General features: G+C 43.1%; 1 protein-coding gene across 2 annotated transcripts in view; it reads left to right on the plus strand.

Moving 5' to 3' along the window:
• Positions 1-920: 920 nt before the first annotated feature.
• The window catches only part of Cdc42bpb (CDC42 binding protein kinase beta), a 92,245-nt gene continuing 77,353 nt past the window's right edge, over positions 921-15,812 (plus strand). The window contains exon 1 of one of the 2 annotated variants that reach the window (XM_071607506.1): positions 921-1,338. In XM_071607506.1, the coding sequence (XP_071463607.1) occupies positions 1,164-1,338 (175 nt within the window). In that variant the 5' untranslated portion in view covers positions 921-1,163. The remainder of the gene's footprint in view (positions 1,339-15,812) is intronic. The other variant, XM_027946579.3, reaches the window with a different exon arrangement.

Genomic DNA, 15,812 nt, shown 5'->3' on the forward strand with positions numbered 1-15,812 from the left:
TTCCCAGCAGTCCGGAAGGCCCCCTGGCCCCTCCACGTAATACCGCTCCTAAACGGAGGCCGTTATTCGACATCTTCTCCATAGGGTCCCCTGGCTGCCGGCTCACCTACCCGCCGCACGGCCGCGGTGGCCTCCGCAGCTCCAGGATGTCCCCTCCCTGACCCACGGTTCGTTCGGGTGGACCTCCCTTAACCCCCTCCCGCAACAACGATCGGCCTCAGTAAAGTGGTGATGGCCTGAAAACAAGAACCTGCTTCCTACCAGAGTATCATACTAGGAGTCTAGGGAGTGGAACCCGAAATGGCCACCGCGGGCGTCGCGAATTTCAGGGGCGGGAGCCCGCAGGCCGCGCCTCTCGGGCAGCCCCACCGCCGCCGACCGGGCCAGAGCTAGGCCGCTCCGGAGCGACCCGCCAAGGCCACCATACTGCACCTGCTGGGGTCCGTGAAGCCCGCCCAGCCTTGCGAGGCAGCAAGAGGCCCCAAAGCTTTGCCCCGGCCCAGGCCCCGCCCCCGCCGGGCAAGCCAGAGACCCTTGGCCGCGGGAAGCGCGCACGCGCAGCGCGGCCCCCGCCCCACCCGGGAGCTTCTGCGCACGCGCCGGGCCTCAATCTCGGCGGCGCACTCAGTGCCCCACCCCCGGCCCGGCTCCTACGGCAAGCCGCGAGGCCGGATCCGCCGGGAGTCGCCGCGGGGCGAGGGCGGGGCAGCGCGCTGAGGTCAGCGCGGCGGCGGCCGGCCCCGCAGTGGTTGGCTGCGCCGCGCTGGCCGCACCCTGGTTGGCTGCGGGCCGCGGGCTGGGCGGCCGGCCGGGCTGGGGTCGGGGCTCGGGCGCCGGCCGGGCTTGCGCAGCGCTCGGCTCCGCAGCGCTCCAGGTCGGCGGCGGCCCGCGGGAGGGCGCGGCCGGGCGCTGAGGGCGGGGACGGCGGGCGGGCTGAGGGGAGGAGACCGGCTCATGGACCCGTGGGGCCCGGCGCCCCAGACTCCGCGCCGCCGGGACGGAGCCCAAGATGTCGGCCTAGGCCGGGGCGCACCGACGCGGACGGGGCGGCGACCGGGCGCCGCTGCTGCCGGGGCTCGCGGCCGGGCCCCCCAGGGCTGGCCCTGACGTCCGGCCGCGCGGGCGGCCGAGGCCGGCGTGTGGGGAGCGGGCCGCGCGGAACCATGTCGGCCAAGGTGCGGCTCAAGAAGCTGGAGCAGCTGCTCCTGGACGGGCCCTGGCGCAACGAGAGCGCCCTGAGCGTGGAGACGCTGCTCGACGTGCTCGTGTGCCTCTACACCGAGTGCAGCCACTCGGCGCTGCGCCGCGACAAGTACGTGGCCGAGTTCCTCGAGTGGGGTGAGTGACCTCGGCCCGTAGCCCTCCGCGCCCCCTCGCCCTGCGCTTCGGGCCACATCTCCGCTCCACCCCCACCCCGCCGGGCCATCGCCCTGGCGGCTTCCGAGACCCACCCTCCGGGTCTGGAGATCATTTCCTGCTGCGCTCCCCGGGACATCCGCCCCGCCCCCGCCCCGCACCTCGCCTGCGGGTCCCACTCAGCGACCGCGCTCTGCGGGATGTGAGGGCAGTAGCCTGTGCCTTTTGTACCTCGGCGCCTGTCCCCCACGCCCCGCCCGAGCATCCCCCGGGAGATGGCCCCTCCCAAGTGACAGCTTGCTCACATCCCCTTGGTATCCAAATCCTGAACACCCACTTTCCTGTAGCACCGCAAGGGAATTTTAAGGTTAAAAGCTTTAAATACGCCAGCAAAGAATAAGTGAATTATTTCCATCCTTCATTGTGCCAGACCCTTGTGATATTTGGGTAGGTGGGACTGTTACTTACAAACTTCTGTTTACCTGATCTTTGCATGTTGTCTTTAGTTCATTCAGAGATCTTTAATGCTGTAATCATCAATTAGCTAACTTATTATGCTTTATTAGGACAAAAAATTTGGTTAAGCCATTAAGTAAGGTTAGAATCCACGGACAGGTAAAAATGTAAGGTGAAACCCGTCTGCATCATCTCCTGAACACCTTCATCCCTGCAAGACCCTCAGATTTCTCATGTACTACAACTGAATAGGAGGAAGCAAGGTTTTGGTCCAGGCCAAACCCTGTGAAAATTTTACCCTTGTGTCCTTTGTGTCATCAGGCTACTGGGACTGTGCAGTTTGAACCAGTAATTTCTAATCTTTGGGACTGCTGATAAAGCCAATATTTACATGAGGAAACAAATGAATGTGTTCCACACTGAGGCCTCCACTCTGCCACAGTGGTGACTGGAATTTGGAATTTTGTTTACAAAGTACAATTTAAGTTGCAGTATGTAGAGGGTTTCTGTTGATTGCTCTTCAGTGAGATGTTACTCTATGCCTGTGAGAATAGCAGGAGGAGGCCTGAGTCCCAGGACAGCTTTTGGTGCTTTGTTGCATGGAGCCACCATTCTTGGTTACATAGAGGATCTGTCAGTTCAGAGTTCTGCTTTCCAGGGGTCCTTTATCTGTGACATAATTTTCAACTGGATAATTACTTCACAGTTGCTTTGAAAGTGAGGTCTTAAAACCATAGCCTCTTTAATACTGTGTTTGCCTTTCCTTTCTTAGCACTGGATCTTGAAATCTGTGAGATTTCACAGCCAGGCTCAGCTGAGTGCACAGAGGTGGGTAAAACTCTACTTAGGGGAGGAAGCAGAGGAAGGTGGATTTAGGTAGTGAGGTGTGATCCAGCTGACCTCTGACCTCTGACCTGGAACCTGGGGGAGGCCTGGAGACTGAGCACTCTTACCGCTAGGATACTCTGGGCTTCACTGGAGGATTTCTCAGCATGCAGAGAAGTCAGATTTTATAATCTGAACTTTCTAATTAAACAGAAGCTGTGACCTATATCATAGACATATTTTCAAAATTGTATTCTGGAATTGAAAATCACAACAAGTAAATCACATTTTTTAAAGAACTCTGTTTAACAGAGTAAGCTTTATACTTCAAAGCATAGGGGCTAGGGCTGTAGTTCAGTGGTAGAGCTCTTGTCTTGCATGCGTGAGGCACTAGGTTAGATCCCCAGCATCACATAAATATAAACAGATAAAATAAAGGTATAAAAAATACAATAGCATTATTAAAAAAAGGTTAAGAATAAATTACAGAACAGACAGAATGGACTTAAATATAAGGTGACATTTAATTAATTAATTAATTAATTATGGAGGGGGGTACCAGGGATTGAAATCAGGGGCACTCGACCACTGAGCCACATCCCAGCCCTATTTTACATTTTATTTAAAGACAGGATCTCACTGAGTTGCTTAGCACCTCGCTTTTGCAGGTGGGCTTTGAACTCCTGTCTCAGCCTCTGGAGCCTCTGGGATTATAGGCGATTAGGTGGCATTTTAATGAATATTAACATATTTTAGAAGTACTATACACATTTGTGTATACACTGGTGTAACACCACAGTGGTGTATTACTGGTTAAGATAGGTGGGCAGTCATTGGTGTACTTGTAACTGCCTAGTTGTTCTTTATGAAAACAAAGAATGGCCTTTCTAATAAAACTGTTTGTAGAGCATGGCTAGGTACCCTAACTCCAAAGGAGTGACTTTTTGCTTAGGAAGCTATCCTGAGTCTGGATTTCCTGGAGTCGGAGTCAGGCTCTCTCCACCTTTCAAATCCTGCCAGATAGCTAATGATAGTTACGTAGTAGAATTCTTAAAATTTAGGGATGAAAACAGCCAATTCAGCCTAGATTTTAAGATTTATCAGGATATCTTTGAGGTAATATGGAAAATGTAAGTAATAAGTTTTATTTTTTTACTTTTTGGGACGAGGGATTGAAACCAGGGGTGTCTAACCACTGAGCTACATCCCCAGCATTCCCCACCCCATCACCTTTTTAAAAAAATATTTTGAGATAGGGCCTCATGAAGTTGCTATGGCTGGCCTTGAATTTGTGATCCTCCTGCCTTAGCCTCCCTAGCCTCTGGGATTAAGGTATATGCCACCACATCCAGTAAGTTTTTAAGTCTTAAAAGAAGATTATTCTGGGGCTGGAGTTGTAACTCAGTGGTAGAACACTTGCCTGGCATGTGTGAGGCACTGGGTTCGATCCTCACCACTATGTAAAAATAAATAAAATAAAGGTATTCTGTCCATCTACAACTAAAAATATATTTTTATATAAAAAAGAGATTATTCTGGCTCCTATTTTCTTATTGCCACAGTGGCTGCACGGGACAAATCATCTAGCTTTCATTGTAGAGTTTTGTCTTTAATTTTCCTTTGATTGTGTTTATGGCTTGATTGGTTTCCTTTATGAAGTTCTGGACCTTAATTAAAAGTTGGAAACACCCTGCTTTGCATGAGCCTTTCTTTAAGCTATTTTTTTAAATGTAAATGATTCCATTTGAAGTAAGCACATGAAACACTTTAAAATTTCCACTAGTAAATAGCAACAAATATAAGCAACCAAATGTGCTTTCATCTTTGTTATATGTCTTTTCATGTGTTAAGTGTTTTTTTCACAGCTTGAGTATTATAAATGGTGTCACATTTAGATGGAGCTGATGTTTGAAATCCCAGCCTTTTGGCGCTGGACAGATCACTGTGGTCCTTGCTGTGGCTCCTGTGTGGCCTTCAGACTTGGAGGCAGTCCTGAGTGGTGTGGATATGCATCATGGAGCATGCCTTCCCAGTGCCCAGTCCTGGGCCTCTTCTTTGCCATGTGCTTCCTCTTAATGAATAGAACTGATGTTGCCAGCCTTGTGGTTAATTTCCTCATTTGTGGTTCTTCTTATCTTGAATGTGACAGCACCTTCTGAGTTCTTCATGAATGTGACTGTGTGGAGCTCTCTGTATGGAGATGCCCAGCCCTCCATATGTGTGGGTGGGGCTACCAGGTTTAATGAGAAAGGCTTAACTGGTGGTGCCAAGCATCTCATTGTCCATTTTAAGCTTAATGGTTTCTTTGGATAAAATTTCTTGTAACAAGGTTATATTAAAAAAAAAAATAGATTTAGGAGCTGGAGCTGGGTGTGCTGGTGCATTCCGGTAATCTGGGCAACTCCTGAGGCTAAGGCAGGAGGATCTCAAGTTTAAGGCCAGCCTCAGCAACTTAATAAGACCCTATCTCAAAAAAGAGAAAAAGGCTGGGGATGTATTTCAATGGTAAAGCATCCTTGTGTTCAATTCCTAGCAGTGGGAAAAAATATATAAAACTTAAAAAAAAAAGTAGATTTAGGAAATGGGGTCCTGGGTGAGTATTGCTTGACACCCTCTAATCCCAAGCTAGGGATTGAACTCAGGGCCTCTGCATGCTAGGCAAAGAGCTCTACCACTGAGTACACACCCCAGCCCAAACAGGTCTTTTGATAAGATCCAAATTATAGGGAAATGTTGGGTTTCATGATAAAAATTAGGTTAACATAATTTAGATTGTATAAATAGCTTTTTGAAATGCATATTGATATTGACTGCATGGCTTGAGATAGGACAGTTAAAACCATTAAAAATTGACAAGCCAGGGCTGGGGATGTGGCTCAAGCAGTAGCGGGCTCGCCTGGCATGCGTGCGGCCCGGGTTCGATCCTCAGCACCACATACAAACAAAGATGTTGTATCTGCCGAAAACTAAGAAATAAATATTTAAAAAAAAAAAAAATTGACAAGCCAGTCTTTTTCTCTCTTCAGATATCTTCATGGCTAGTTGGGCTTTAAGGTGAATAGCAGTGTCTGTGTTACATTTCTAAATAAACAGAATTGGAGTTGAAGGGATCGTTCTTACTTCAGGACACCACTGTGTGGGCTGCCTGAAGGAGTACACACTGCAGTGAATCACTCTCCAGGCTGAGGACTCCAGTGTGAGTTAAAGAACTCAAAGTGCCACAGGATTGGCAGGCAGCTCCTCTCTGGCCCCATGCCTTGGCCCTTCCTCCTGTCTGTGCCAGATGCCCTGAAGTCTCCTGTCCGTGCTGTGACATCAGTGATGTGGGATCAGCAGGCAAGAGGGTGGGACTGTTAACTCCAAACCATACTGAATCCACTAGGAGAAGATTAAATGTGTTTCTTGGTAAAGAGGCAGAAAGTATTTGTTAAGACTGATAAAGAAAAAGACTTGTTGGATGAAACCAAAAACAGTTTTCACTTTTTGTAGTCAAAAAGTTTGGCATTGTGGCACATGCTTGTAATCCTAGCAACTCAGGAGTTTTGGAAGTTCAAGGCCATCCTGGGCAATTTAGTGAGACTCTGTCTCAAAATAAAAAATAAAAATGGCCGGGATGCAGCTCAGTGTTAAAATGCCTCTGGGTTCAATCCCCTGTACCAAAAAGGAAAAAGAAAGAAATTTGGAAAGAATTAAAAAGCAAGCACAAACAAACAAACACGTAGCCAGGCTGGTGGTTCACATCTGTAATTCCAGCAACTCAGGAGGCTAAATAAACCAGGAGGATCTCAAGTTCTAGACCAGCCCAGGGAACTTACTTAGACCCTGTGCAGTAAATTGCCACATATAGTATTTTGAAGCCTTTATTTGGATTTTTAAATCTACCAGAAAACTGTTTTTTTGTTTGTTTGTTTTTTTGGTTTGCAAACAACATTAATACTGCCTATGAGGTAAAAGGTCGTCTGGTCATCCTCCCCAGTTTGATTTTAGATGATGTGTGGGGAATTAGGTTTATTTGGTTAGTTTTATTGATTGGTAATCAACTGTGGCAACAAAATTGTTTTTAGATTAAACTTTTCCAAAAAGATTGATTATATGGTAGGAAACTTTGGGATTTTTTTGTTATTCTTAGGAATACATGAGGAATTTAAAGAGAAATTTGAATTGACTCTTATTCATTCAGATTCTGTCCTTTGATTGGAATCTTTTTAGAGAACATGTGAAACAACTTCTAAGGTCATTCTTTACTTTATTAAGGCAGTGATTTCTGGCCTCAGTCATGGATTGGAAAACAGGAATTTTGAGAACTCATGTGGTCTGCGCTGTCCCTATTCTCCTGTGGTTACACCTGTTCCTGAATGTTTTCCTAATTACTTCTGAGGAAGCAGCCCTAGATCTCAAGTGATTTTAGCCTTTTCTTTCTATTCCCATTAGCAATGGCCTACCTGAGGCTCTTAAGTCCTCAACCTAAGTGAATCCTTCTCCCCAGGAAGTTCTAGAAGCCTTTCCAGCTCAGCATCCCACCCTGCTCTTTTTTTTTTTCTTTTAATATTTTTTAGTTGTCGATGGATCTTTATTTTATTTATTTATATGTGGTGCTGAGGATTGAACCCAATGCCTCCCATATGCTAGGCAAGTGCTTTTCCACTGAGCGACAACTCCAGCCCCCTGCTCTTCATTTTATCACTCTCCTTTTCAAGAACTTCTACAGTGGTGGCTTCGTATTCTGTTGCCTTTGAAAAAAATCAGGTCTGAATCCACAGTAGAATGTTTGAATTTAAAATCCACCTAAAAAGACACATGTAATCTTAACTTCAGAAGTGAAGGTAGGGCTGAGGTTGTAGCTCAGTGGTATAGAGCCCTTGCTTAGCATGTGTGAGGTTCAGTTCTCAGCACTGCATATAAATAAAAAGAAAATAAAGGTATATATATATATATATATATATAATTTTTTGGGGGGGGCGGGTACTGGGAATTGAACTCAGGGGCACTTGACCACTGAGCCATTATCCCCAGCCCTATTTTGTATTTTATTTAGAGATGGGTCTCACTGAGTTGTTTAGTGCCTCACTATTGCTGAGGCTGGCTTTGAACTCGATCCTCCTGCCTCAGCCTCCCTAGCTGCTGGGATTACAGGCGTGTGCCACTGCGCCGGGCCAATAACTAAAAGAATAATAAAAAAAAAAAAAAAAAAAGAAAAAAGAAGTGAAGGTTAGCTAGGCATGGTGACGCACGTTTATAATCCCAGAAGTTCTAGGCTAGCCTGGGCAATTTGGTGAGCCCCTGCCTCAAAATAAAAACTAAAAAGGGCCAGGATGCAACTAAGTGGTAAAGTGGAAGTTCAAGGTCCCCCATCGCCACCCCAGTTCAATCCCCTGTATCAAAAAAAACCCCAAAGGATGTGAAGAAGTGGGAGGTGCATGTGGGTGTCATGGAGTTGAGGGTAGTGGGGGAGGGAGCAGGATGCTGTTTACCACTGGGAACCAAATGTATAAACTGTACCTGGAAATAAGATAGAGCTGAATCTGTTCAATGCAAAGCCTTTGGTCTATAGGAAGAAATCACCAACTGGAAAGAGGAATGGGACAAGAAACATTCTTGCCACCCATCATATTCTGAAAAAGTTAATATCAGAAGTGAAATTCAAAGGCACATGGACCTCCCTTAACAGAACACCCACGACCACATTTTTAAGACGTTTGTATGTCACCTTTGTTGTGAAAAAGGGAGTTGAAATAATTGAATTTCTTTGTCATTTTGTTTGAAAGTTTACATCAGTGGTCTGAATTTGTTTTTGAATTTGACATAACTATTTATATTGGTTCGTCATTATTGAAAAATATATTGATTTTATGATTTATGAGTATGCAGCAATTCTTAAAAATCTGGCAGCTGGCACAGTGGTGCACACATATAATCTCAACAATTTGGGAGGCTGAGGCAGGAGGATCAACAGTTTAAAGCCAGTCTCAGCAAGTTAGTGAGACCCTAAGCAATTTAGCAAGATCCCAGTAAAAATAAAAAGGGCTGGGGATGTTAAGTATCCCTGGGTTCAATCTTGCTAACAAAGAAAAATGAAAAAATTAATTTTGCAGTTCTGTTGCACGTGGATTTTTTTTTTTTATACCAAAGTATTTGAATCATATTGTTGAAGAGTCTTTATGTATATCAACAATAGCTTTCTGGTATACATTTAAAATTAATCAGGGAAGCAGGCAGGGTATAATCTGAGCAGTTCTAGGCCAGCCTATAATCCCAGCAACGGGGAAGGCTGAGGCAGGAGGATTGCAAGTTCAAAGCCAGCCTCAGTAATTTAGTCCCTAAGCAATTTAGTGCCACCCTGTCTCAAAACAGTGCAAAAAAAATGCAATGGGATATAGCTCCTGAGTTCAATCCCTGGTACTAGGAAACAAAGGGGAAAATGTCAAGAGAACATTGCTTTCAAATCTGTAGAAAATAATTATCTAGCAGCAAATTGGAAAGTTCTGGGAAAGCCCAATTTCCAATTTCACCAGTTAGTTAAGGTGTGGGGGACAGTATTTATATTATTATTATTATTATTATTATTTTGATTTTTTTATTGTTCAAAAAGTTCTTGACATATCATATTTCATACATTTGATCAAGCGGATTATGAACTCCCATTTTTACCCTATATATATATTGCAGAATCACATCGGTTACACATCCACTTTTTTACCTACTGCCATACTAGTGTATGTTGTATTCTGCTGCCCTTCCTATCCTCTACTATCCCCCCTCCCCTCCCCTTCCCTCTCCTCCCCTGGAAAGTGCCCTTTTGGAATCTGAGACCAGTCCCTCACCACACACCAGATCTGCTGATGCCTTGGTCTTGAGTTTCCCAGCCCCCAGAACTAGAGAAATAAAATTTCTATTGTTACAAAATTGCTTTCTCTATAGCATTTTGTTAGAGCAGCAAAGACAGGCTAAGGCAAACATAAAAGTAGCATGTATTACTGCTTTAACATAAAAAAGAAACAAAGAAATTGTATATTCTGTATTATTTAACTTTCTGTTACATAAATGTAATTATTTAAGTAAAATAACAATAAAACTGGTTTAAAATGGCAATTAATAGTAATTAGTAGTAGGACTAATTAAATGAGATGTGAGAAAAATATAACAATATTTTACAATATTTCTGTTCTGATATAGCAGTTTAACTCATTTAAAAATTCTTTACTGACTTATTTAAATTTTGTAAGCTTATATTATGTATTCTGAAGATATATAAATGTTAAGGCTTTTAAAAAGGAAAATGTAAAAAAAAAGCATGAGTAATTAAACAGATATTACCTATTTTTAATAACAACATCAAACAAAGTTTCTGCTCCCTGGTAGGATATTTTACTCTTGGTTCCTTCTCCACAAATACTTCTCTGAACTGCTTGAAGTTATATTCTAAATGATGTTTGAAATATTCCTCAAAACATCAGGCTTTGCCGGCTGTGTTGGCACAGCCTATAATCCTAGTGGCTTGGGAGGCTTGAGGCAGGAGGGTCACAAGTTCAAAGACAGCCTCAGCAACTTATCGAGGCCCTGTCTCTAAATAAAATATATATTTAAAAAGGGCTTGTAATGTGGTTCAGTGGTTAAGTGCCCATGGGTTCAATCCCTGGTATCACACACACACACACACACACAAAAAAAAAAAAAAAAAGGCATCATCTTGGTTCATGTAACCAAAGTAATAAGCCTGGATGTTTCCTCCTACAAATATTTCATTATTTTAAAAATTGGACTATGAAGTTTAGATAATCCTTGTGAAACAATATGAATAAAAACTGGAGATGTCTATCCGCAATACAAGAGAAATTAAATTGAATTATACAACTAATTTTAGTAGAAAATAGGTTTCTCTGCTTTTTGCAATTACCACATGATTTCTTAAAAATTTTTTTTTTTTTGATAATAGCAATATGGAGAACAATTCATGTCCATCTTGTCTCTTTACAGTGTATAATTTAGTGGTTTTTAGTATATTCATAGATGTAGAGCCATCTCCCTTGACTAATTCCAAAATATTTTCACTACCTCAAAAAGAAACCCTGTACCCTTTGGCTCCCAACTCCCCTATCTCTAAGCAACAACTAATCTTCCATTATCTATTTGCCTGTTCTGGACATTTCCTATAAAAGGAGTCCCGTCATGTGTGGCCTCTTGTGCCTGCCTGGCTGCTTCCACTCAGCGTGGTGTTGTCTGGCTTGACCCTGTTGTTGCTTGCATCAGTACTTCATTGCTCTTTGTTGCTGAGTGATGTTCTGTGGTATGGGGGATCCACATTTGGTTCGTTCATTTGTCAGCTGATGGACATTTGGGTTGTGTCTGTCTTTTGGCTGTTGTAACATTGCTGTCAAAATTCATGTAAGAATTTCATGTGGACATAGGTTTTTGGTTCTCTTGGGTGTATCCTGGGAGTAGAATTGCTAGTTATGCAGTGGCTCTGTGCTTAGCATTTTGAGGAAATGCCAGATCATTTTCCATAGCAGTTATGCCATCCTACAACAGCACGTGAGGGTCCCAGTTCTCCAGATGCTCTCTACCACTTATTGTTATCTGACTTTTTAATTCTAGCCATCCTGGTGGGTATGAAGTGACTTCTCGTTATGGTTTTTTTTTTTTTTTTGTATAAGGATTGAACTCAGGGGCACTCAACCACTGAGGCACATCCCCAGCTCTATTTTATATTTTACTTAAAGAGACAGGGTCTCACAGTTGCTTACCACCTCGCCATTGCTGAGGCTGGCTTTGAACTTGTGCTCCTCCTGTCTCTCAGCCTCCTGAGCTGCTGGGATTACAGGTGTGCGCCGCTGCGCCCAGCTCATTATGGTTTTGATTTGCTTTTCTCTAGTGGCTAATGATGTTGAACATCTTTTTCTCCATTTATTGGTCATTTGGATTTTTGGAAATATATATTCAAATTCTTTGCCCGCTCCACCTTTCACCCTACCCCCCCCTTTTTTTAAATTTATTTTTAATTTATTTTTTTAATTGGTTGTTCAAAACATTACAAAGCTCTTGACATATCATATTTCATACATTTGATTCAAGTGGATTATGAACTCCCATTTTTACCCCGAATACAGATTGCAGAATCACATCGGTTACACATCCACGTTTTTACATACTGCCATACTAGTGTATGTTGTATTCTGCTGCCCTTCCTATCCTCTACTATTCCCCTCCCCTCCCCTCCCCTCTTCTCTCTCTACCCCATCTACTGTAATTCATTTCTCCCTCTCATTCTTTTTTCCCTTTCCCCTCACTTCCTCTTATATGTAATTTTGTATAACAATGAGGGTCTCCTTCCATTTCCATGCAATTTCCCTTCTCTCTCCCTTTCCCTCCCACCTCTCGTCCCTGTTTAATGGTGATCTTCTTCTCATGCTCTTCCTCCCTGTTCTGTTCTTAGTTGCCCTCCTTATATCAAAGAAGACATTTGGCATTTGTTTTTTAGGGATTGGCTGGCTTCACTTAGCATAATCTGCTCTACTGCCATCCATTTCCCTGCAAATGCCATGATTTTGTCATTTTTTTAGTGCTAAGTAATACTCCATTGTGTATAAATGCCACATTTTTTTATCCACTTATCTATTGAAGGGCATCTAGGTTGGTTCCACAGTCTAGCTAATGTGAATTGTGCTGCTATGAACATCTATGTAGCTGTATCCCTATAATATGCTCTTTTAAGGTCTTTGGGGAATAGACCGAGAAGGGGGATAGCTGGGTCAAATGGTGGTTCCATTCCCAGCTTTCTCCAAACTGCTTTCCAAATTGGCCGCACCAATTTGCAGTCCCACCAGCAATGTACAAGTGTACCCTTTTCCCCATATCCTCGCCAGCACTTGTTATTGTTTGACTCCATAATGGCTGCCAATCTTACTGGCATGAGATGGTATTTTAGGGTGGTTTTAATTTGTATTTCTCTGACTGCTAGAGATGGTGAGCATTTTTTCATGTACTTGTTGATTGATTGTATGTCCTCCTCTGAGAAGTGTCTGTTCAGGTCCTTGGCACTTTTATTGATTATTATTACTTTTATCAATAAAAGTAATTTGTTTTCTTACTGTTTAATTTTTTGAGTTCTTTGTATACTCTGGATATTAGGGCTCTATCTGAAGTGTGAGGCGTAAAAATTTGTTCCCAGGATGTAGGCTCCCTATTTACCTCTCTTATTGTTTCTCTTGCTGAGAAAAAACTTTTTAGTTTGAGTAAGTCCCATTTGTTGATTCTTGTTTTTAACTCTTGTGCTATGGGTGTCCTATTAAGGAATTTGGAGCCCGACCCCACAATATGTAGATTAGAGCCAACTTTTTCTTCTGTCAGACACAGAGTCTATTTTGATATCAAGCTCCTTGATCCATTTTGAGTTAACTTTTGTGCATGGCGAGAGAAAGGGATTCAGATTCATTTTGTTGCATATGGATTTCCAGTTTTCCCAGCACCATTTGTTGAAGATGCTATCTTTTCTCCATTGCATGCTTTTAGCACCTTTGTCAAATATAAGATAGTTGTAATTTTGTGGATTGGTCTCTGTGTCCTCTATTCTGTACCATTGGTCCACCCGCCTGTTTTGGTACCAGTACCATGCTGTTTTTGTTACTATTGCTCTGTAGTATAGTTTGAAGTCTGGTATCGCTATACCGCCTGTTTCACTCTTCCTGCTTAGAATTGCTTTTGCTATTCTGGGTCTTTTATTTTTCCAGATAAATTTCATGATTGCTTTATCTATTTCTATAAGAAATGCCTTTGGGATTTTGATTGGCATTGCATTAAACCTATAGAGAACTTTTGGTAATATCGCCATTTTGATGATGTTAGTTCTGCCTATCCATGAACAGGGTATATTTTTCCATCTTCTAAGATCTTCTATTTCTCTCTTTAGGGTTTTGTAGTTTTCATTGTTTAAATCTTTCACCTCTTTTGTTAGGTTGATTCCCAAGTATTTTATTTTTTTTGACAGTGCTGGGGATTGAACCCAGGGACTTGTGTGTGTGAGGCAAGCACTCTACCAACTGAGCTATATCCCAAACCCCTTTGCTCACTTTTAAATTAAATTTTTTTTGGGGGGGGGCACTGGAGATTTTTTTAGTTATAGGTGATATTCTTGAGTATTGCTAGGTCCACAGTTGATCCAATTTTTTTTCCCCTGAGGTGTTGGGGATGGAACCCAGGGCCTCCTGTATGCTTGGCAAGTGCTCTACCACTGAGCTATACCCAGCCCTTTTTAAATTCTGTTTTGAGACAGGGCCTTGCTAAAGTTGCCCAGGCTGGCCTGGAACTTGAATGCTTCTATATCAGCCTCCCAAGTAGGATTAAAATTTTTTTAAATTGTTTTTGAGACAGAAGGTCACTATGTTGTCAAGCCTCATCTCCAGCTCTTGGGCTCAAGGGATCCTCCTGCCTCAGCCTCCCAAGTAGCTGGGAGTATGGGTGTGCAGAATTTTATAATTTTTCTTCTCCAGCATTATTTTGATAAAAAAAAAAAAAAAAAAAAATGGTAGCTCCACCACTGTTGAGAGCCACAACCAAGTCAGGATGGCACCTGGCATTTTGCCAGAAGGAGCGATTGAGGGGTAGCGCTAGCGAGCCATTAGGATGATGATGATTAAGTTAAGCTGTGTATAATTATTGGGATGATGGCTGATTGCTGTAACTGGATGATGCTGGATTGGGGCAGGCTGTGTATTCAGTTGTGTATATGGACCTCTGCTGTCCGGCAATAGGCAATACGGCGGCTCCTGCTACCTTGGGTGCCCACTACTTTTGAGTTCTCGCGGAGTTCCCGTTGAGTTTGTGTGGGTTCTGGAATAAAGTTAGTTCCTGCTTGAATCTACAAGTGGCTCTTGACCTCCCGGTTATTTGTGCCCAGCCAGACTGCAGCACACCACTGAGCTACCAAAAAGGATTATTTTCAGGAAATCCCAGACATCTGTCATCTCATTTATAACTATTTCAGTATATATTCCAGGAAGATGAAAAATGATTTTGATTTAAAAATGATGCTGGAGAAGAAAAATTATAAAATTCATTTAATACTAAGGAAAAAAGCAAAAACCCATACTGATTTGAGTTAGATTCCACTTCACACCCCACCCATGCTCCTACGGTTTATTTTTTCCCTGCTATGTTAGTTCTTGTTGATGGTATGCAATGATGCTTAAAGTATTAAATTTATAATCTTATGAGAAATAATTCTCAGTAAAATGAACTTTACATTTTTTTTAAGAGAGAGAGAGGAGAGAGAGAGAATTTTTTAATATTTAATTTTCAGTTTTAGGTGGACACAACATCTTTATTTTATTTTTATGTGGTGCCGAGGATCGAAGCCAGCACCCTGCGCGTGCCAGGCGAGCGCATTACCGTTTGAGCCACATCCCCAGCCCGAACTTTACATGTTTTTTAAAGTAAAATTTGTTGTGGGGGATTATGAATGTAGTTTCTCAGTTTTCCTGAATTGTCCTTCACTGCATTTGAAGGGGAGCCTGTGGCAAAGATCCAGGAGTACCAATTAAAAAAAAAAAAAAATGGTTCAGCAGTAAGACCACCTCTACAGACCTTTGGGACTTAAGTCCAGAGTGTGGCCGGGCCATTGTTGACCAGGTCCTAAGGTGTAGATAGTTTAAACTGGATACAGAAGCCATTAGTCATGGCAGCTTTGCAGAGGTTGCACAGAAGTTTTACCAGGTCATAAAACTTTTATGACCCAGAAGGAATGCCAGCAATAAACAAATGAACTCACAGCAAATACACTGGGCATGAAGCTGATTTTCTGCTGTGATAATGCTTCCGTGAGGGAACTGCCGTGTGGCTCTCAACAAGAGCTTTCCCTCATCTGGAATCCAGCCTTCCTGTTTTGAGCACTTGAAAAAGGAAACTCATTGTTCAATATATATATTTTTTCTTTCTGTGGTTCTGGCAATTATACTCAGGGCCTGGGGCATCTACCACTGCACTATATCCCATCCCCTTTTATTTTGAGACAGGGTCTCGCTTAGTTGCTCAGGACCTTGCTAAGCTGCTGAGTCTGTAGGATAATTGTTGAAACTGAACCCCCAGTTTCAACAATTTTTAACTCATGATCCCTTGTATTTCATTTTAATCCCCCCATTTCCAAAGAGAATTGTTTTGTTTGTTTGCGGTGTTGGGTTGAATGA

This window comes from Marmota flaviventris, chromosome 2 (assembly GCF_047511675.1).
Source record: "Marmota flaviventris isolate mMarFla1 chromosome 2, mMarFla1.hap1, whole genome shotgun sequence".
Classification (NCBI taxonomy): Eukaryota; Metazoa; Chordata; class Mammalia; order Rodentia; family Sciuridae; genus Marmota; species Marmota flaviventris.